General features: G+C 55.8%; 1 protein-coding gene across 2 annotated transcripts in view; it reads right to left on the bottom strand.

The window, feature by feature from the left end:
• ADAMTS2 (ADAM metallopeptidase with thrombospondin type 1 motif 2) overlaps positions 1-22,452 on the bottom strand; it is a 232,081-nt gene that overhangs the window by 97,530 nt on the left and 112,099 nt on the right. For both annotated transcript variants that reach the window (XM_008015512.3, XM_037992670.2), the window contains one exon: positions 1,493-1,695. In XM_008015512.3, the coding sequence (XP_008013703.3) occupies positions 1,493-1,695 (203 nt within the window). The remainder of the gene's footprint in view (positions 1-1,492; positions 1,696-22,452) is intronic.

The following is a 22,452-nucleotide window of genomic DNA, read 5'->3' as shown; positions in this document are numbered from 1 at the left end:
TGGTCACATAGTAGAGGCTCAATAATTGTAGCCATTATGGTTTTATTGTTATTATTATTGCATTAAAGGTACGTTTCAGAAATAAGATGAGGTTAATTGTGAAAACGCTCTCCCAAATAAAACAAATTTTGCCGACGCGGTGGACTTCAGCCCCCCGTGTGGATAAGGCTGGGCTCCAGAGGGCTCGCGGACTCGTGCAAGGTCGGTCAAGAGGAAAGTGAGCATGAAGGTGGGGTCTCTTGTCAAGTGTTCAGCTTACTCACATCCCCCTTTTCCCCCTGAGGTATCTTTTCACCAGGGCCCTGGGGACTCTGACCCATGTGTCAGCTTGGTTCCTGGGGGGGCTCATCCCTGGCCGGAAAAGCAGAGCTGAGCAGCAGACTCCGAGCAGACCTCCACACCCCGCTGCCTGCCTCCAGCCCGGCCCCAGAGGACCTCATTCATCCACAGGTTTGGACACACAGCACGGGGTTCTAGAACTTCCCACCCGCCCGGCTTCCACACCACCTCCAGCCTTCCCTAAGGCCTGGCTTCCTCCCACAAATGCCCCCCTGCCCCCTAACGCCCCACTGGCAGCATCTCACATTCCAGGCCGTGCCCTGGTCCCCCTTCTCACCCCTTCTTTTCCCTGCAGGGCTCAGCCGAGCCAGTCTGCTCCCCTGGGAACCTGCATTTTGAAGACTGGATGCCCCTCACCCCCACAGTGGCTCTGGCCACTTGAGGCAGAGAGAGGAAAGGCCTGCACAGCCTCCACCCACACATGGCACAGCATCCTTGCATCTCCCGCTCAGGCTGCGGGGGGTGTGGAACGAGGGAGGTGGTTCTTTAATCTCTTAGCATCAGGCAGACAAGGGGCAGGTGCCCAGAAGACAGAGGTGGGACACAGACACCCCTTTCAATAGCCCAGACTCACAGGGAGAAAGGAGTTCGCTCCCCGATTTTCAGTTGCTCCCACTGCCAGCTTCAAGGAGGGGCCCTGGGTTGGTGTCTGGCCCTCGCTCTAGTGCACACTGATCTCTACTGTAAACAGAAAGGGCCTCTGTTCGGAGCCGGAGGAAGGCAGGACTATCTAGTTGGGGCTGAATAACGTCACTTTATGTCTTACTATTAGGTTAGCTTTTTAGGTAAAATGAGGTTTCCTTTTAAAATAATTTTAGTCTTAAAAGTGGCAAACATTGAGAAAACCTGTTTTTCAAATGACCCATTGAATGACATTTGCCATTCAAATGACTGGAGTCTGCATAAAACCGCCTTAGCCTGTAAAGAGCCCACAAGTTGGAATTACCCGCAATTTGCAGATGAGAAAACTGAGGTCAGGGAGGGTCAACTTGTCTCACCTGTGGACCCAGAGTGCCTCCCTGAGACGGTGGCACTCACCTCTGGCTACAAGGAAATCAGCAGAGCCTCAGGGGACGCAGCTGGGCCTCTCTGGCCTGCCCAGCCCCTGGCTGACCCTCCCCGCCCCGCCCCGCCCCTCAGCCACCCGACTCACAATGTTCATGAGTGTGAGCAGGTACTTCTGCACATGCTCCTTCCCGTGGAACTGCACCACGGAGTCGTCCACGCCCAGCAGGACCTCGATGTTGTAGTCGTCGTCTGCAGCATGCCTGCGTGCCCTCCGCCTCGAGCTGTTGACGTGCTCCTCCAGGACGCCCAGGGCGCGGCTGAGGCTGTCCAAGTTGCCCAGGGAGGCCCCTGCAAGGAGAGGACACCGTCTTCAGCAGCAGGGCAAACCCACCCAGCCACACCACCACCCACCAGGCAACAGCTCACCAGCTCGGCCATCCTCTCATTTGAAACTCACAGCACCCCGAACCCAGGGTACTGTTCCATTTTACAGAGGAAAGTGAGGTGCAGAGGAAGGCGGCAGACACTTGCCAAGCTGTCTCAGATGCAGCAGGGCTCAGACAGGCACCTCTGTGACTTCCAGGACCGCTCGTTCCCCAGCCCCTGGTGGCAACCCCAGCCACAGCAGGGGCCACAGTGGCCTCCACACGATGGTCAGGCCTGCTGAGACTGTGAGAGTCCCAGCCCAGTGTCACCGCTGCCTTACGGATCCCAGGGCTGGCTCCCAGCCACAGAGAGGCCGGGAACCCCAGCCCGCGCTGCCTGAAGCAGGAGTGGGCAGAGCCGCCTCTTCTCCCCCGAAGGGCTGCCAGGTGCCAAAGGACTGGTGTCTCAGGTGTCACCGCCAGCTGTTATGACTGGGGAAACTGAGGCCCATCCTGGGCTGCGCATGTTCCCCACTGTCTCCTTGGGTCCCTCCCAGAACTTCCTGCTCAGTCCTCCACCGAAATGAGGCCCCACACCTCTGGGCCAGGTCCCGGCCCCTCCGCAGGCGAACTGTACCGCCTCTGGTCTGATTGAATTGTTCTGAGACCAAGACGAACCCCCTGGGCAGGCACCGACCTCCTGCCCCCAGGGTGTGCCCCTGGCCACTTGGGGCTGCCATCCTGGGGAGCCCGCCCCGGATATCATCCCTGCCTTCTGTGCAGCGCGGTTTCTGCTCTGTTCCGTGTCCTGCGGGCCAGAGACCACCCTGGACCAGGCTTCAGTTCCCAGCCCTCCACTGCCCATCTCTAAAGGCCACAGCAAGGCTGGCCAGGCTGACCTTCAGCATCGACGGCAGCCCCAGACCACACTGCCCACTGCCCCCCAAGCCCCAGCGTCCAGGAAGCCCCCATTCCCTTGCACTGGTCTCTGTCTAAGCCAGGTCCCGGCCCCAGCGTCCTGCGTCTCCGTGGCATTCCCCAGGCAGGTCCTCAGAGACTCCTGGCCCAGGACAGACCCAGGGCTGCAGGTCATCGTGACATCACCAACCCACAGGACCCCGAGGCCCCTGCAGCTGTGGGAGACCAGCGTCCCTGCTGCACCACCTCTCTACAAAGAGTCTTCCAGAAAAACACTTTTCACCCCAACGCCTCTCTCCTGCTGCCTCTTCCAGGTAGGGACAGGCACTCCCTCCCTGTGAGGGTGGCCCAGGACAGGCCCTGGGGGCAGAACCAGGCCTCTGCAGGTGGCACGGCCACTCGGACAGTGAGGCAGCCTGGCACCGGGCCCCATCCCGGCACACACTTCCTCACCCAGTGCTGACAGCAGGCCTCTCGGCGGACTTGGCCATTTCCGTTTTACAGCTGGGGAGACCCATGGCATACCAGTGTGGCCAACTCTCAGCCAGGAGCTCTCTCCTTGCACCCTGCAGCCTGGCTCAGACAAGACAGACTGAACACGAGGTTTCGGGCACAAACCTGCAACCCGACTGTGGGCAAGACCAAGAGAGACAGTGGAGGTGCGAGGCAGAGGGCGAGGGCTGGGACAGAAAAGAGAAGTGGGGCCAGGGCTGAGCAGCTGCTGGGGTTCCAGTACCTTTGGGGGTCCTCGTACCACCTCCAGCTCCACAGTTCTGTGTCCCCTCAACATACACAAGCACACACACAGGTACACACACATGCACACACACACGCATGTACACAGCAAGGACTCCCTGGGCCACTCCAGGGACGGGGCGGGGCGGCAGGCCTGCGGGCAGGGCCGTGTGGAGCTGAGCAGTCTGCTTAGCTGCCTGGATGATTCAGGGCCGTCCATGCTCTTCCCAGAGGAAGCGCCAGGGACTTAAGCCTGACAGGGGGGTTGAGGAATCGCCACTCTATTTTTGTACATTTATTTCTTTGCATTTCCAAAGAACAGAGACAGTTCACCTTCAGAATCACCTTGGAAAGCAGAGAGATGCTAATTTCCATAGGAAAACTCTTCTTCCCCTGGGGAATAGGCCGGACGTTACCCTCTGCCCTTGTCAAGCAAGGGGTCACACGCGGCGGTGCCCTCGGCAAAACCAGACCACAGAGGCACCCGCTGAGACCACGTGGTGACATTCGGTTAATAGTGTTTGAAAATTGGAAGATTTCATGTTTAAAAATTCTAGAACATCCAGCTTCTCTTGAGGAATTAGGAGACGGGGCAACCCCAGGGGAGCCCTGGACCGTGAATTGAGGGGCCACACCTGGAGACAAAACCCACAGGGCTTGGCTCACCAGGGCCGCTGCCTGCCACCCTCAATGTCATTCTGGCACCAGAAGGCATCACAGTATGTCTTTCTGGCCCTAAGCCCGGAGTCACCATGCAGGGACCCTCCAGACACTCCCGTAGGAGGACTGGGGCGCCGAGTCGGGCAGAGCTGGGCTGCGGCACGTCTTGAGGCTGCTTCTGCTGAGCAGGCGGAGTTTTTAACTAAATTGTGTGTTGCAGGCCCATGAAAAAGAGCGAAGGTTTCTAAAGATGCTTTAAAAGTGTCAGTTTCACCTGAAATGGATTTATTATTGTTGCCATCAATATTTTAATCGTGATAATTTAGGGGGGAAATTTGGAAATTATGTTCTAGAGCACTCCTTCTCCACCCAGGACCAGTGCCTAGAGACGGTCCAAGGCCCAAAGGTAAAGTGGGTGAAGAGAGGAAGACAGGGGCCTGGGTCACCTAGCAGGTGACAGCCACCCCGAGTCTGGCCCCTGGAAGCCTCAGTCATATTCAGGCTGGACAGGACAAGGGGAGAACCCTCAGGCCTGGGGCAACAGGAGCCCTGGCCCAGACACCCTCCTGCCTCCTCTGTCCCAAAAAGACCAGGCAGTCAGGCTGAAGCCCCAGCTTGTCAATCATGAGTGCCACCTCAGTTTTCCCCACAATAGGATTGATCCTGACCCTGTCAATCACGAGTGCCACCTCAGTTTTCCCCACAATAGGATTGACCCTGAGCCTGTCAATCACGAGTACCACCTCAGTTTTCCCCACAGTGGGCTTAACCCAAGCCATGAAGAGATTCTGACCACATGCTGGCCCTTGCAGGCTGTTCCCCAAACAGAGTCTTGCTATAAGGAGCTCTGGTCAGTGGGCCTGGCACGGTCCTGAGTAGGCTTCCTAGTGAAGCCGACTCAGTCAACCTTGATCTTGGGCCTGCCCACCTGCACTGGTTGCCTACCTGGTCTAATGGCCCCTGTTCCACTCAGTCCCTCCAAGGCAGGAGGGGGCTATTTGCTGCTCTCCCCTCCTCCCCTGGGAGCTCCCTATGTTTGTAGCCCAGCCTGTGGTGACCAGGAGCTCACACAGCCTCTGCTCTATCCCTCGGCATTGACCCTGCTTGGATGAGTGGTCAGCGCTGCCCGTCTCCTGTGGAGGCAGGAGGATGACGCTGCCCTTGGTCTTCCTTTCCTCTGTGTGCAGCCTTCCCCACAAGAAGTCGCTGGGCCCCCTGGGGGTGCTGATTGACCAGGCCCCAGAAGTCATGCCCAGGTGGGCTGCGGCTACCCTGAAGGGAGGTGTCTGTGGCAGGATCCCATCTTTTAAATAGGTAACACAGAGTTTTTGAGTTCCTGGCATTCCCTATGCTTGGGGCACCTTCTGGATGGCAGCTGGAAATCTCTTTGCTCACATCATGGTCAAAGAATGACACTGTGGGAAGAACTCCAGAGCCATCCTGTTTCAGAGTCTCTAGAGTGGAACAAAAAGACTCCATCGAAGAGTCAGTCAATAAACAGGGAGAGGATGGAATGAGTGGAAGCAGCAGTTCTGTCCAGGGAATTCCGGCAGGGGAATGGGTGGGTCACAGCAGCCGTGGGCTCATCCAAAGTGCCATAGCGCACAGGGCACGTGGGCGAGGGCTGCACCTGCCAGCATCCTAGGCACGCCCCAAGTCTCCAGGCAGGGGTGTGTGCACAGCCCTTCACAGTGCCAAAAGCTCCATACCCCCAGCAGCCATCCAATCCCCTCACCAAGGTGGAGGCTCGTCACCATCAGCATATCGTCCCATTTTAGTATCACGGAAACAACCAAGGAGCAGAAAAATTACACGACTCGGACAAGCCACACCACCAGAAAGGACGAGTGGGCATGTGCGCAGGCCTCTGGGTCCAACGTTGTCCACATGCCCAGAGCCTTTCTGTACTTCACCAGCACTGAGGGCTGATTTGTGGGAATAAACATTGTAGAAACAAGTATGATTAGCCTAGAGAGGAGAAAACCTGGGACTGAGTCTGTAACCTTGGGAGCATTGTGGGATGGTGCGGGCAGGTGTGGGCTGAGGGCAGGTGCAGTGAGCAGGCGTGGACCCTGAGGGCGGGTGCATTGGGCAGGTGTGGGCTCTGAGGACAGGTGTAGGGGGCACGTGTGGGCTCTGAGGGCAGGTGCAGTGGGCAGGTGTGGGCTCTGAGGGCAGGTGCAGTGAGCAGGTGTGGACCCTGAGGGCAGGTGCAGTGAGCAGGCGTGGACCCTGAGGGCGGGTGCATTGGGCAGGTGTGGGCTCTGAGGACAGGTGCAGTGAGCAGGCGTGGACCCTGAGGGCGGGTGCAGTGGGCAGGTGTGGGCTCTGAGGACAGGTGTAGGGGGCACATGTGGGCTCTGAGGGCAGGTGCAGTGGGCAGGTGTGGGCTCTGAGGGCAGGTACAGTGAACAGGTATGGGCTCTGAGGGCAGGCAGGGGCTTTGCAGGGCTAAGGGCGGGTGGGTGTTTGCTGTCCCCTGTGCGAAGCCCAGGCCTATGCCTTTTCGGGGCTGGCCTCTTCACCTGGGATGCCCTTTCTGCTGCTGCCGCTGCTGTTGGCCAAATTTAGGCCCCCTGGAAGACCCAAAAGGAAGGGAGCCCACTGCCTTTCATGGGACTCAGAGCTCTTGGAAGACAGGAGCATGTTCTGCCCCTCTCTGCCTCCTCCATAGCCCCACTGCGTGTCACTAGGGGAGGACAGGGACAGGGGCTGGGGCAGGGATGCTTAAAACCTGAGGACAACACTGTTCAGTGACAGGGCAGACTGCTGTCCCCTCTCCATGGGATGACCACCCCCTCATTGCTCTCTTCCTTCAGGTGTCTAATGAAACATCAGCTCCTCAGGGAGAACTTTCCTTATTTCATCCTAAACTGAAATCGCCCCTCCCCTGATTTCTCCCAACAGCACCTCGTGCTCTTCCTTCCTGCTACGCTCCACCACGGGCAGGTCTTGTCTCATTTGTGAATTTGCCTGGGCATTAACTGACTTTACCTCTCAGACAGAGAACTCTGGGGGATGGAGACCATGGGGTCTGGTGTGCCTCAGTTTCCCCAGTGCCCCACGGGTAAGTGCATGGCTGTGAGGGGCTGGAGTCATGACAGAGAGATGCTTTGGGAACAGAGGGCCCAGCAGAGGCGAGCTGGGGGCCTTGGGGGAGTTGGGAACTGGGATACGAGAGGCAGGTGCAGCAGGGTCAGAGGGGCCACACTGGGGGGTGGGGAGCCAAGACCAGGAGCAAAAGTGTGATGACGGTTGGAGGAGTATGAGAGGGAACAAAATCCAGCTATGAATTACTTGCATATGGAGTAACCAAGTCGAAGTGACCGGGAGGAGCTAAAAAAAAGTGGGGCAAAGAAACATGTACCATGTAATCGCCAACCAAGGCATTTATGGAGACAAACTGATAAACAACTCATGGGAAAAAATGTAAAAGATACGAAAGTTTATGCCCCTAAGAGCTTCAACCTGATGCAAGGAAGAAGAGACAAGGCCACAGTGATCGGAGCACGGTAATACATTTATTCCAGACAAGTTTGATACATCAGGTAAGGATAGAAACTATTGGAATTAATAGGAAAACCTAATGTTCAGACCCAACAACCAGAACCATGCCCTTGTCAATCACACACGGGAGAAGTTCCACATTTTACCACACATTAGGGCACAACTCAAAAATCATGCCCACAATCACCATTACTGAGACAAAATCAGAGACAACAATGAAACCCTAAACCCTAAACATCTGAAATTAAAAGCACAGTTCTAATAGGCCTAGACTAAATGAAAAATGTCCTTTCCACTCATGGCTCAAGTAGAAAACCTGAATAAACCAATAACCTCAGAAGAAATTGAAAGAGTAGTCACAGAAATGCTTCCATAGAAGAGTTTAACCAAACCCATGAGGAATAGATACTTCTCATCTCACAAAAAATAAGTATGCAAAGATCAATACTTTTCTTGAACATAGCAATAACCCTAGAAAGTAGAGTGGAAAAAAGAGCTTATCAACTATAAGAACAAAACTCCCAAGTATCTAAGAATAAACAAAAACTAATAAATGTTCAAAGACTACACAAGAAGTAGTGTAATATAGTCTAAAATCTCCAAAAACACAAAAGAAGACCTCAGTAAATGAAGATACACTGACATAATCCTGGACTGGAAGCTGACCCGTCTCCAAATAAATCAAGAAATGTAACATAATCTCCATCAAATAATTGTTAAAACCCAACAAAGTGATTCCAACATTCATCTGGAAGACTATACGTGACACCAGACAGAAAAATAATGGAAAAGAATCATAACGAGGAGGTATGTGTCTTTCAAATTAATGCAACGTATTATAAAATAATGTTAATGAAAACATAGTGATGTCAGATCAATGGAGCTGAATAAAACTTCCAAAAACAGGCTGGGCGCGGTGGCTCACGCCTGTAATCCCAGCACTTTGGGAGGTCGAGGTGGGTGGATCACCTGAGGTTGGGAGTTTGAGACCAGCCTGACCAACATGGAGAAACCCTATCTCTACTAAAAATACAAAATCAGCCAGGCGTGGTGGCGTATGCCTGTAATCCCAGCTACTCAGGAGGCTAAGGCAGGAGAATCGCTTGAACCCGGGAGGCGGAGGTTGTGGTGAGCCGAGATCATGCCACTGCACTCCAGCCTGCGCAAGGAGAGCAAAACTCCATCTCAAAACAAAACAAAACAAAACAAAAACTTCCAAAAACAGACCCAAGAATATGGGGGTTTCCAGGTAAAAACTGAACACAGATATCTGATTTGGCTCCTTTCTACAATCCCATGAAAAGTTGAGTAAAGAAATTTAAAAAAAAATTTAAAGTCACAAGCCTAGAAGGATAGCGAGAACAGGAGGGGAAGAAATAACAAGGGAACTGTGGGAGGCTGGAAACAGATGGGCAAGTGGTAACAGACTTAGTATATCAAGAAAGTTGAATCCCAGGCTGGCCATGAAGACAGCCACATTCTACAAAGTCTCCCAGAGAATAAGAAAAGGGGAAAATCAGGTGACAGGAGAGGTCATAGACAAAGAATTGGAATCAGTATGACTCAGAGTTCTCAAAAGCAGCATTAGATGCAAGAAAACAGTGGAGCAAAGCCTTCAGAATTCTGAAGGAAAATGATTTCCCAACTGGAATTCTGCACCCAGACACGTTCCCCATCAAGAATGAAAGTGGAATAAGGACGTTTCCAGACATGTCAGTTCTCAAAAGATTTACCTAACAAGCACTCCTTTCAAGAAGCTCCTGAAAGGTGTGCTCCATTAAAAAAAAAAAAAAAAGGAAGAGTAAGATGTAAGACACAGATACAGAAAATGGGCAGAAAATGGGAGCCCAACACATAAGGCATGGCCTGGGAGGCCCATGGAGGGTGGTGAGAAGTGACCCTGGGGTGATGGCTCTGCACCAGACGTGGAGGGCGACTGAGCCATACTGAGCAGTGTGACCCATGGGTGAACGATCTTCACAAGGCCCCACCTCCATCAGGCCAGCTGTAGGCCGGGGTCAGAACGCCCAGGAGAGCTTGGCCTAGGTTCTCGGCAGTACTTGGCTTGGCCATGTGCCGATGAGGGGCGCTCCCATCCTCTGCTGAGGACGCACAACACTCACAGAAGTTCCCAGCTTTCCCCCCACGGAGAGCTGAAGGCAGGCCGTGGTGAGCTTAGAAGCAGGATGTACAGGACAGCCCCCTCCCTCTGACCGTATTTCCGCTGCAGGTCCAGCGCCTGGTCCCCACCTTGGCCCTGCCAGGTGGCTGACTGTGCTGAGCCCAAGACTCCCTCGAGACCTTGCTCACGACTTCCCCAGGAGGGGCCTTGTCAGCTCCCAGAGAAGCAGGAGTCAGACCACGACCTGGAGACTGATCTGCTCGCCTCCGGGAGCCTCTGTCCAGCGGGGGCAGTGCCGTCCTCTCTTTACACTGCCAGTGTGTGCCTGCTCTCTGCTTTAATATTAATCATCTTTGATACTCATTTGCATGTAATTATAAATAGTTGCTCAAGTAGCCATATAGTAAAAAAAATTAGTAAATGATAAAGGTAGCAAATGGTGCTAGGAAACGGTGGAGGTGGAGCAGGCCAGGACAATCTGGCAGTCTGGCACTACTGAGGGGATGATGAGGAAGAGCACCATGTGGCTCATATCCTAAAGATACAGGATGTCTATCGGATATCCCAGTGCCCTCCTTGGGCTGACCCTCGGCCCATGGGCCATTGTTGGCCCCCATGGACTGGCTTGCAGATGGGCAAACTTGCACAGGTCTGTAAGGAGGCAATGGGGAGCTGCCCCTCGCAGCATTGCTTGGGTGGAGTGAGGGGAGCTGGAAATAACACAGGGGTCATCCGTGCGTGAGAGGAGAGGCAGATGTGGTGGGGGCACCCCACAAAGTGCTACCAAAGTTAGAAGTTTGATATCTACATAGGTGGATGGATCTTAAAAACAGAGAGCTAAGTGTAGAAGGTAAGAAACAGAATCAGACACTTCAGAGTGACTTATGTAAATTACGGATACACAGACACAAGACAGCAACACTCACGTTGCAAAAATGTACACTAACAAAAGGATACCCTTTGATCAACTGAAATGGTTGCTCATTGCAGGAGAAAAGAAGAAAGAGCAGGCTGGGGAGATAAATGGCTTTTGTTTGTTTCTTTCTTTGTTTTAACGATGTTAGGACAACTGGTTAGAGGGAGGAAAAGGTCAAATTTTGACCTCATGCCGTAAGCAAAAACAGATTCCTAGTGGATGAGATGACCGAAAGGAAGTCATAGAAGTGCTAGAAGAAAATGTAGCTAGGCACCTTTTTATAATCTTGCTGTTGGGCGGGCTTTGGGTTCTAAGCCTAGGGCTCTTTCCCAGCTCTCTCCTTGGCTGCCCCAACCCCTGTGAGCCGTTTCCCACTGTGTTGGACTCTGCTGGCTGAATGCGAGGGCAGATGGCACACTTGCTAGGGGACGGCGTGAGGGTGGATGGGTGCACTTGCTAGGGGACGGCGTGAAGGTGGATGGGCACACTCACTAGGAGATGGTGCAAGGGGGGACGGGCACACTTGCTAGGGGATAGCACAAGGGAAGATGGGCACACTCGCTAGGGGATGGCATGAGGGCAGACAGGCACACTCACTAAGGGATGGTGCAATGACAGATGGGCACACTCACTAGGGGATGGCCTGAGGGCAGACAGGCACACTCACTGAGGCACCTGCACACAGACAGAGGTGCTGTGCTACTGCCTCAACCTGCCAACTACGTGGATGGGAACAAATCATCCTCTTTTTCCAGTGCTTAGGCGTGCCCAAAACGTAAGTCCTAATAACCGCCCTGCAGAGCCAGAACTGCCATATTGCCCAGGAGAGGAGAGGGAGGCTCAGGAAATTAGACTAAGGCCATGACGTTGGCAAATACCCAGGCCAGAATGCCAGCCCAGTTCCTGCTTACAAGCACTGCCAGGGCCTGCAGGGGCCACCGCCGGGCCCAGGAGGACCAAAGCCTGGAACAGCAGCAGCCTCTCCTCCAACATGGGGAGCCCCATCCAGGGGAGGTCAACGGGAGCAAGGTCATCCCCTCCATTTGTTACCAACCAAGAGACAGTCGCTCTGGCTGCACATTCCCCTAAAGATCATCATTAAGATGAAATATGTTTATGTGGAAGTGTAATCAGGACACGGCAGAAAGCCCTGTTTGGAAGCAGGCAGGCTCTTTGGAGGCTCTGGGAAGCAGAAGGCAGGCTCAGCCCCACGGGGGCCATCAGCACGGAGCCCCACTGGTGCAGTTTATTAAAAGATGCTCATTAGGATTATTTCATCCCAGCCCTTTATAACTTTATTACCGACTTTGAATTAATTTTTGCAACTTCAACAGACGCAGCTCATCCAGTGCCATTTTTATGACCTGAGATGGATCGGAGGGTGGGGAGGGGCTCCTGGGGCTGGCCTGGCCATCGGGAGTGCATCAGGAACAGCTGCACCGAATCTCAGGGGCAGTCCTGACAGTTCTCTAACCTCCCACAGGATGGGCTGCCCCACGGACAGATGGACGCTCCAGCCCAGGCCCGCTCAGCCTTAGCAGAGCTTCAGGGAGAAAAAGGAAGCACTAAAAAAGGAGAGAAATCCTCTCCGGGCTGGTCCTCAGAACATACCCCCCACCCCCACCACAGCAGAGGACAAAGGACACCTCTCGGTGGTGGACACAGAAGGTCCTGGAGTTGTGCAGCATGGTGGCCTGCCCTGTCTGGCCACCACACCTTTTCTGCTAGTGAACCACGCTCCCCTACTCGCACCCCACATGGCTCATGGAGAGCCAACCCCACTGCACCCCAGCTCCAGGAGTGCCCGAGGGGTCCTGTTGGGCCACTGGAACCCGATGCTGTGTGTTGGTGTGCAAGGAAGACTCCCGTGCTTTCCTCTCTGCTGGGAAAATGTGACTCTGGGGCTGCTAGGTACCTCCTTCTCCCAGGAGCAGCAGAGGGGAGAGATGAGGGCAGCTCTGTGGGCTGCTGACACCGTTCAGGTCCCCGAATCCAGCTGCGACTGAAGCTGATGCACCTCTGGACATTCTAATTCTTCCAGTCAATTCATTTAGCTTTTCTGTCTCCTGCAACAGCAAGAGTCCTGTGTGCCCTCACAAACACAGACACAGCCAAAAGTGCTGGCCTGAGAGAGACACCACGGTTTGGCTTTGCAGCCAGAGCTCTCTCAAACTATTGAGGCATCAGACCAGGCCGCTCTCTTCCGCCCTGTGCTGCACCTCCCAGTGTGGGGCAAGGAGGTCTGCTGTGTATTTAAGTCTATGACCAGAAAAGGCGCCAGGCTCTGGTCCAGCTCCCAGATCCGTGTCCTTGGGAAATGGTGTCCAGCAGAGGTGTGAGGCCGCTGAGGTTGAGCCAAGCCAGCAGGGCCATGCTGAGTGACCGGCAGCTGTGCGAGCCCCTTTGAGGTGTCCTGCGGCAAGTCTGGGGGCCTCCTGTCTACAGTCCTCAGAGGTTTCCAAACACAACTTCCCCCTCTTCCCCGCAACACCTGCCAAACTGCCGAGACTCCTCTGCACCTGCCCCGTGCCACTCTCCAGCGGCCCCTGCAGCCCACCCGCCTCCAAGGATTCACGGGTGTCTCGGGGCCTTCAGAGGCTGGGGCGGGTGAGAAGAGCCGCCAAGCCCTGCCCCTGCCTAGCATCTGCTTAAGCCAGGGAGGGTCCCCAGGACCTGCCACAGCCCCCAGGGCTCCAAGCCTTCTCTCTGCTGGGCAGTTGGCCCAGGGAAGGGGAGCTGGTCTGGGTAATCTCACACGGGCACCGCAGCACACGGCAGCCAGGTGTGGGGGCCAATGGAGACGCCGGGAGGTCTTTTAATGAAAACATTCACTGTGAACTTCAGAACAAAACAAAGATACCCACGGGTCCCAATGGAAGGGAGAACTCCCAGGGATTGTGACCCGAATGCAGGGGAGGTGGGGGCTGGCAAGGGGGGTGCTGGCAGCCGGTGCCACGGGACCCATGTGGCCAGAGCCTTGGCCAGTGGCTTAGCAGATGACAGGTGGAAAATCCCTGTCACCAGCCTGGTACATGCTCCAGAGCCCCCAGTTTGGACATCTGGAAGCGCGGCGTTGCTCCCCGGACGGCCTCAGGCACCACACACTCAGAAAATCCAGGGCCTGGTGCCTCCTCTGCCTGCACGTGCACCTCTGGCTGCACTGCCAGCCGCATCGTCCACCTGGGGAGTGGCGCCCGCATGCAGCCGGGCCCACGCCAGGAGCAGAGCCTGCCTCTCCCTCTCCTTCAAAGCTCCCTCCTCACTCCTCAGGCTCTCTGGAACCCAACCCTCCACCCTCTATGCCTTCTGTGTTGCCCACGCTCCTGACTCCAGCAGAATCTGCGCTTCATCCATCACTGCACTCTTCAAATCCAAGTTCCAAGGCATTTCTCTAACCGCCAACCTCAGTTTCCCTCGTTGTGGCCTTCATGTCCTTGGATCATGCAGGGTGGGCGTGGGCCCTGCAGGGGTGAGGTCCTGGTCCCTTGGGAAGGGCCTGCAGTCAGCACAAGTGGGAGGTCTCAGATGCTGCCTGACCCTGTGCAAATGAGGCCCTTTCCTACCCGGCCATGAGCCACGTGCAGGGACTCAGTGCCCGCCTCTGCTCCCTCCTCCTTCCCCACCCCTCTGGATCAGGAGGCCAGGCACACAGCAGTGCTGGGGCCGAGCACAGGCTTGTCCTGGCTGACGGTGGGACCTGGGGAAGCACTGCCCGGTGGGCCACACTGTGCCAACAAGCTGCCTTCCTAGGAGGAAGAGTTCCCCAGATGCCCGGGCACCAAGGACTTCATACCCTCCTGTTTCTTCTTCATGGCAGCCGGTGGAGGGGGCATGGGACCTCTCCATGCAAATGAGGGAACAAGCCCTGGGCCCAGGCAACAGGCACCCCGTGTGACCTCAGCATCTGGCTCTGTTCCCCGCATCCCAAGCTTCCAATGGCCCATGGTGGTGATTGCACCTGGTCAGCAGCCAAGAGGGAGCCGAAGGTACCGGGACCCTGGCCCAGCTGAAGACCTTGCTGCCATCACACCCACCATGACCCTGGGGCACAAAGACCCCCCACTTTCAGTCATGGCACCAAGCACAGTCCCCGTGTCTGTCCAGGGCCTGCTGAAGGAGCAGGAGTGACCAAGGACAACCCCAGAGACTACTCCAGCCCTCCCCCATGCTGGGGGTGGAAGGGTGGAGGGGTCTGGGGCCTCTTGACGCTCCCATGCCCTGACGTCCCATCCTTCAGGACGCTCCCATGACCCTGCGACTACTGCAGGAGCAGGGAAACCCCCTGTGGGTGGGCAGCGGCCAGGCTCCCTGGATCTGCCCAGAGAAGAGCCCCCCACAGAGGTGATGCCATGCTCACCACACCCCCCTCAGCTCAAGACTCTGGAACTTCCCAGACCCTCAGCCCTCTCTCCCAGTGAGTGTCAGGGACCCCCCTCTCTCCGCAGGTGCTGGGCCCCCAAACCACAGGTCCTCCTTCCCTCTGCTCCAGCCCACATGGGGCTGAGGAGCAGGCCTGCCCAACCTTTGTTTCTGGCTTCTCTGTCCTTCCCGCCTGGCTGTGGGATCTTCTCTCAGACTTGCCCCTCCCACGGGTAAATCCCGAGGTGCAGACTCAGAGACGGCACCAAGAGGCCCCCAGTGCAGCCGCCACTCTGAGTCCAGGCCATGTCATCCAATCCTGCAGGGGCGGGGGTTCCTCCCCTTTATCTTCCTGGGTGAACTCCATGGGTCCAGAAGCCTGGGGTTTGGGTGGTGACAATTAGCCCTGGTGGACCCTACACACTCCTGTCCCATGATGCGTCCTGCCCTAGAATACCCCAGCTGCGGATGAGGAGGGACGGGCTCCTCATGCTCCCCGCACAGCACCCAGGCCACGGTGTTGACGAGGCTTAATTGGATCAGCCCTATTTCGAGAAGGGAGGAAATCAGAAATCAGAGTGAGTGCTGAGTCCTGAAAATTTAATCCCCAAGGCAGCCTCACAGGGGCCTTTCCACACCAACTGGGGAGTGGTGGCAAGGATGCACTCCAAGCCCAGATCCCAGGGCCACCCTGAGAACCAGGAGGAGAGGAATGGCCACCCTTCCTGCAGAGAAGATGGCAAAGGCCCTGCTCGCTGGGCCCCAGCTGCCCCCAACACCACGAGGGCTCAGAAGACTGGACCAGCAGCTGGTCAGGCAGAAACTATAAAAATCATCCTAATTCTACTTTAAAAGCCTGGGGTTTCCTTTTCTTGGCTTAAAAGCTGGTGTGACCCTTCCAGGTAGCAGCCAGCAGCAGGCCTGTTGCTCACGGAGATGGGCTGGGTGGGTGGCCCTCTGGCCCGTGCTTGCCAACCAGCTGCCCGTGTGCTCTGCCTGCCCTGCAGAGGTGACACGGCTGCCATCACGGCCATGCATGTTGTGAACTGACTCCTGCCAAGTCCTGAGAGGGCATCAAGTCTGGCAGCAGCCCCTGCAGGGCCCAGCTGCCTCTGAAGCTCCAGCATCCTTCTCCCAGGGCGGGAGTACTCTCCCCAGAGCGCCTGGTCCTGCTGCCACTGTCTGCCAGGCAACCTCGCCCCCTGCTTCCAGGTCCAGCCTGACTTTCCTCCTGTTTGCAGCAGTTCCTCCCTGCCTGCCCTGGGCCCATGTCCCCCACTAGGCCAAGTCACTGTCTCCTTCTCTGGCTCCCAAAACCTTCATTTTCATTCGTTTGTTCGTTGTTCGTTCACTCGCCAAGTATTTTGGTAACTACTATTTGCCAGGCCTTGCGTGGCACCACCTCCAGAAGAGTGCTCTGGTGTGTCACCATCATAGGCTGGCCTGCTCAATGATCACTCCTCACACACATGCACACGCACGCACTCACATCCACACACACGCACACTCACACACGAATGCACGTACTCTCTCACACACATGAACACACACACGCCAATGCACTTACGCACTCACACACATGCACACATGCACACACAGGCACTCACATCCACAGCCAACACACACTCACACACGAATGCACGTACTCTCTCGCACACGTGCACACGCACATGCCAACACACTTACGCACTCACACACATGCACACATGCACACGCATGCACTCACATCCACACACATGCACGAATGCATGTACTGTCTCACACTCACACACGAACGCATATACTCTCTCACACACATGAACACACACATGCCAATGCACTTACGCACTCACACACATGCACACATGCACACGCATGCACTGACATCCACAGCCAACGCACACTCACACACAAATGCACCACAGGCACACTCACGTGAATGCACTGACACACACATGCACACACACACGAATGCACTTACACATGCACACTCACATGCCAATGCACTTACACACACACTCATGTGAATGCACTTACACAATCTCACACATGCACACTCACACACGAATGCACTTACACACTCTCACACATGCACACGAACGCACATGCATTCATCACATGTGAGTGTATATGAGTGTGTGCATGTACATGTATGAGTCTGGGTGTGCATGAATGTGCATGTCACACGTGTGTGCATGTGTGTGACATGCACTCATGCACACACACGCACACACACCTACATGCACATACACACACACACGTGCACATGCACGCACACACACACGTGCTCTACAGTGAACTCCCGGAAGACTGAAGTGGCCCTTGACCCCTCTCTAAGTCCTCGGGTACCCATACGGGGCTTGGCAAAACGAATAAATAAACTGGGGCCAAAAGACGCCTGTTGGATAAATGGAAAACTGTAGTTATCCTTATGCTACTTCTGACCAGGCAGAGACAGGACAGGGTAGGACGAGGCGCAGCGTGGATGCGGGCGGAGTGTGCATCTCCTTGGTGGGAGCAGTTGGCTGTGGAGCCTGCGTCGGTTTCCTTCCTGGCTGTCATTTACAGGGACAGCGTGAGGGTGGCATGAGGTCCGCAGGGCAGGCGGGCGCTGTGTGTGTTCACTGCAGTGGGTGCACGCTGCCGCCATCTTCTCCCCTTTTTCTTGGGAGCTGTTGCCATGGCTCCCGGCACATCCTGACATCCGTAGGCGCCATCCTGACAACACGCTGCCGGCCGCAGGTCACAGGGTGTACCTCGTGCCACAGCAACTCTCCCCCGGGCCTCCCTGACCCTCGACCTGCGGGTCCCTGCTAGGCTGGGCATGTTTCCCGATGCCCCATCTCTCTGACCCAGACATATTTTGTTCGCATGTTGAACAGAGAGAAATACTCTCTCTCCCATTTTTCCTTGAAGCGTGCGGCCCTCTTGGCTCACCTTTTGCTTATTTCCTCTTCACTCAGAAATATTTTGCTCTCATGAGAAAAGTCATGTGGGCAGGCGGATGAGAGGGACAGTGGGCCCTGGGCAGGCTGTCTCCAGCCCGAGGTGGCCAGTGGTGGCGAGGGGGGCGCAGGTCCACGTTGCTGGGTCTTCTTATTTTTGTAAGGAAGAAAGAAATCTGGATTTGCATGTGAAGTCTCTGATCTCTAAATACTGGCAAGCAACTTAAGAACAATGTAGGTACGGTGCTGCTTGTGAAATGAGCCAAAGCTGGGCCCCAGGGCTGTCTGCCACCTCAGCTCCACGCCCTGAGCACCTATTTACCTGTATCCTCCTCCGTCTGACCTGGAGAGTTCTGAGCACAGTAAGGTTCTGGCCAACCAGAGTGAGTCTGCCTGCCTCTGCCTCACAGCGGCTGAAGCCTCCCGGGCCGCAGTTCACACCCTGCTTTTTTCTCCACATCCCTGTCCCATCTTGAAGGACAGCTCCTGATGGACGTGTTTCACAGTGGAATCCTCACGCAGGGGCCTGAGGAGCACTCCCTGGTTATCCACATAGCAACTAACACTCAACGCGCACCAGGATCCTCCTCCCTCTCATGGACTCTCAATTCAGCCCCAGGCAGCCAAGGGCTCACCAACATCACGTGCGCTTCAGACAAAGGACTGATTTCCTTAATACATAAAGTGCGCTTACGAATCAACAAGAAACAATCCAGCAATCCAAAAGGGAAATGGACAAACGGTATTGATACAAAAGTGTTGGGTGGAGAAGGGCATGCCCCCTTTAAATGATACAGAAGCGGGAAGGGCGTAGTCCCTAGCGAAGGGCTCCACCCTCACGGACCTAGGTAAGGACAGGCACTCTTGCCTTTGGGCCCAAATGTCGAACTTCCCAAGACCACCCTGGTCCACCATGCCCCCATCCTGTGCCTATAAAAACCCCTGAGACCCTAACAGGCAGACACAGGCGGCCGGACGTCGAGAGGAGCACATGAGTGGAGGAACACACGGTGGCTGGACGTTGAGAGGAGCGCACCAACAAGCACCAGCAGCTGCAGGCCACCGACCAGCGGAAGCAGAACCAGTTCGGCTGGGGCAGTCAGAGGAGAGCCCAGGCTGCTTAGCGGCCCGACTCCAGGGAAAAACCTTTGCACCCCATCCACCTTCTGGCTTCCCCCATCTGCTGAGAGTTACTTCCACTCAATAAAACCTCGCACTCATTCTCCAAGCCCACCGTCCCTGCGCCAAGGTAGAGATTGGGCTGGTTAACACAAGCTGCCTGTAGACAGCTGAACTGAAAGAGCCCATGTGGTACACGCCCACTGGTGCTTCAGGAGCTGTGAACATCCACCCCTAGACGCTGCTGTGAGCTCGGAGCCCACAGCCTGCCCGTCCCTATGCTACGCCGGAGGTTTGAGCAGAGGACACTGAAGAAGCGAGCCACACCCCCATTGCACGCCCTGCGAGGAGGACAAGGGAACTTTTCCCATTTCAGTACGAGGGGACAGTTCTCAGAAAAGAAAAGACAGCAGTTTTTCTTTTTTTTCTTTTTTTTTTTTTTGAGACAGAGTCTCTGTTGCCTAGGCTAGAGTACAGTGGCGTGATCTCGGCTCACTGCAACCACCACCTCTCAGATTCAGGCGATTTTCCTGCCTCAGCCTTCCAAGTAGCTGGGATTACAGGTGCCTGCTATCAGGTTCGGTTAATTTTTTTTTTTTTTTTTGTATTTTTAGTAGAGACAGGGTTTCACCATGTTGGCCAGGCTGGTTTCGAACTCTTGAGCTCAGGTGATCCACCCAACTTGGCCTCCCAAAGTGTTGGGATTATAGGCGTGAGCTACCGAGCAGTGTTTCAGTGTATGAGAAGACGCTCAACCTCACCCTATAATTAAAGAAATAACCCGCATTAGATTGTCCAAATAAAAATGTATGGATCAGGGGTACATGCTGAGAGAAATGGGCCCAGCCAACCATCCTAGGGTTGTGGTCATCCTTATCAAATTTGAAAATGCACAAACCTTTCGAACGTGCAATTCCAGTTGTTGAATTTAATCCCACAAATGTCCTCATACAAGTGGCCAAGGAAATAAGTGTAAGGCTATCCAGGGCTGCATTATAAGAAATAGTGAATATTGAGAAGAAGTAAAGTCCCCATCAGTCAAGCTCTGGTGAAGTAAGTGATCCACAGGATGGAATACCTTCGCAGAAGGAACGGGCAGATCTGGAAGGGCCGATGTGGAAGATGTCCAAGACATGTTACCTCACAGTCGCAAATGCAGGGGAGTACATGGTAGAGTCTGCAGTGTGCATGAAAGTCATAAAAATGAAAACACAGTATCTGTAGGACACAAAATCCCTTGAGCCAGAGATTCCAATCCTAGGAGTTATATGTGTGTGTGTGCAGGACATCCTGAAAGGACACAGAGGAGAGGTGTTCCTGCAGAACTGCCCTGCAGGAACAGGGCAAGTGGCTGCCCTGCAGAAAGGAGCTGAGTTCCTGGACAGCCAATGGGAGAGGGATGAGGACAGCAACGAGCATTTCATATGGCTGCAATCCTTAGTCCAGCCAAAAAGCAAGCCACACACACGCGGGAAAAGCCAGGACTCTCCCAGCAGCCAGGGGTGGAGCTCCCCCAGGGGTCGGGGCAGAGGGAGCCCCCAGTCTGGCCTGCTCCCTGATGACTCTACCCTTGGCAGCCGAAGGGGGCCACCCTGACAGTCAGGGCCCAGCTGTGATCTGGGGTGGAACTGGTCTGGCACTGATCTCCTTGGCCTGGCTCTGGGTGCTGGCATGGCGGTATCTGGTGGGCTGCGGGGCCCCCAGCTGGGCCCTCTGAGTGATGATGAGCCTGCTGGGCTGGGACCACAGAGTGAACAGGACCAGCATCCCCTCAACCCCAGATGCCCTCCAGGACAGCAGGGCCCAGACACAGAGAGGGAACCTGACACTCACCGGAGGGCTGAGAGGCAGGCAGAGTGGGAAGGGTGTTCCTGGCCACGGCCCATGGGACCAGCAAGGCAGAGGGTCTAGGAGTGAGGGAAGCCCCTGCTGTGCCAAGGAGGGAAGGCCAGCAGAGGAGAGACGGCCGAGACCAGGGAGGAGGGCAGAAGTGCAGAGAGACTAGAGGGGGCAGGGCAGCCCTGGCTTCAGGGAGCAGATGGGGCGGGAGAGGGAGCCAGGAGGGAGGGTGGGAGGCAGGAGAGGCAGCGTGTGGACAAAGACTGAGAGGCGGAGTTGCCGCTTGGGTGCAGAAAGTGGGGCCAGGGAGGATTCCAGGTTTCTGACCTGGGCAGCTGGTCACCCTGGGAAGCCATCCCTGCAAGGCACCCTCAGGAGGAGCCACGTGCAAGGAGGAGAAGGCCGTGTGGGGCATGTTGGGCTGAGATTTCTGTGGGGACCCAAGGACAGACACCCATGAGACACTCAGGCAGGAGTGGACTGGAGCACAGAGAGAGGGTGCAGGGAGGCCCCAGGTGTGGGCGGCCTCCGGGATGGATCAGTTGCAGAGCACCCCAGTGGCGCTCACAGGAGCGGGCCAGGTGCCCGGACAGGGCTGTTACTGACTCAGCTCACTCCACCAGGACCTGTCTGGGCACCAGCCTGTTTTCTTGTCCTCTCCAGCCAGAGGGACTCGCCCCGGCCTAAGGACCTCCAGGGCCCTGGCTCCTCCCCCTCTCCACCTGCCACAGCCAGAAACCAGTGTGGGTGTGAAGTGGAAGGAGTCTCCGTAGCAAGGCCTAGCTCTTAGGCCGGCCACTGCCTCGCCTCCTGCCTGATGCTGTCTCTCGACAGTAAGGCAGGCGCCCTGAGACCCGGAGGTGCCCCCAGCCCCAGCACCCACCATGCGCGGCTGGGCTGGCTGGGCCTGCCCTTAAGGCAGGCAGAACCCCAACCAAAGCCAGCTGACATCACTGCCTGCAGAGCATCTGGGGAAGGCTCCTGTGGGGCTCCAGACCCGGGGCGGTGCCTTCACCCCTGCCTCCTCCTCCAGCATCCGCAATTCTGGAGCTAGGAAGCCTGGTGCTCCTTCCCAGAGGAGGGAGCTGAAGCTCTGGAAATCAGGACTGAAGTCTCCGTGGTGTGCGGCCACCCGAGAACAGCTCAGTCTGGCTGGATCCTGAGCTCCTCCCCCGGCCCGTGCTTGAGAGGTGACAGCCAGCAGGTGAGCAAGTGCCCTGGGTTCTGGTCCCAGCAAAGCCTCCTCCAGCTGTGCGCCTGGGTCAGGCCACCCTCTCTCTGTCACAGCCTCAGTGTCCTGGTCTGAAAAGTAGGCACGACGCTGCTGGCGACAGCCCACAAGTAAGACACAGAAAACCTGAGGCCCAGAGAAGCCAAGGAGGTCCTTACAGGCTTCTGTTGGAGAATTGAAGGAAAGGAGGGGACGCCAGAGACTCTGGGCTTAAGTGACTTGACCATGATCAAAACACAGGCAGAGTCTCAAACACAGACCCCGCTGCCCACTCCCATCGGAGAGGTAATTCCAGGTCAGTGGCATCCAGCCCTCCCCGGCCCCCAGGCCCCTGGCTGCCACCAAGAAACACTCTTTGTGGGAGTCCTGCCCCACTGGGGTGCAGGGACACATCCCCCAAGGCCCAGCCC

This window comes from Chlorocebus sabaeus, chromosome 23 (genome assembly GCF_047675955.1).
Source record: "Chlorocebus sabaeus isolate Y175 chromosome 23, mChlSab1.0.hap1, whole genome shotgun sequence".
Taxonomy (NCBI): domain Eukaryota; kingdom Metazoa; phylum Chordata; class Mammalia; order Primates; family Cercopithecidae; genus Chlorocebus; species Chlorocebus sabaeus.
The sequence above is the reverse complement of the archived record's forward strand: the minus strand, read 5'-3'. Positions and strand labels throughout refer to the sequence as shown.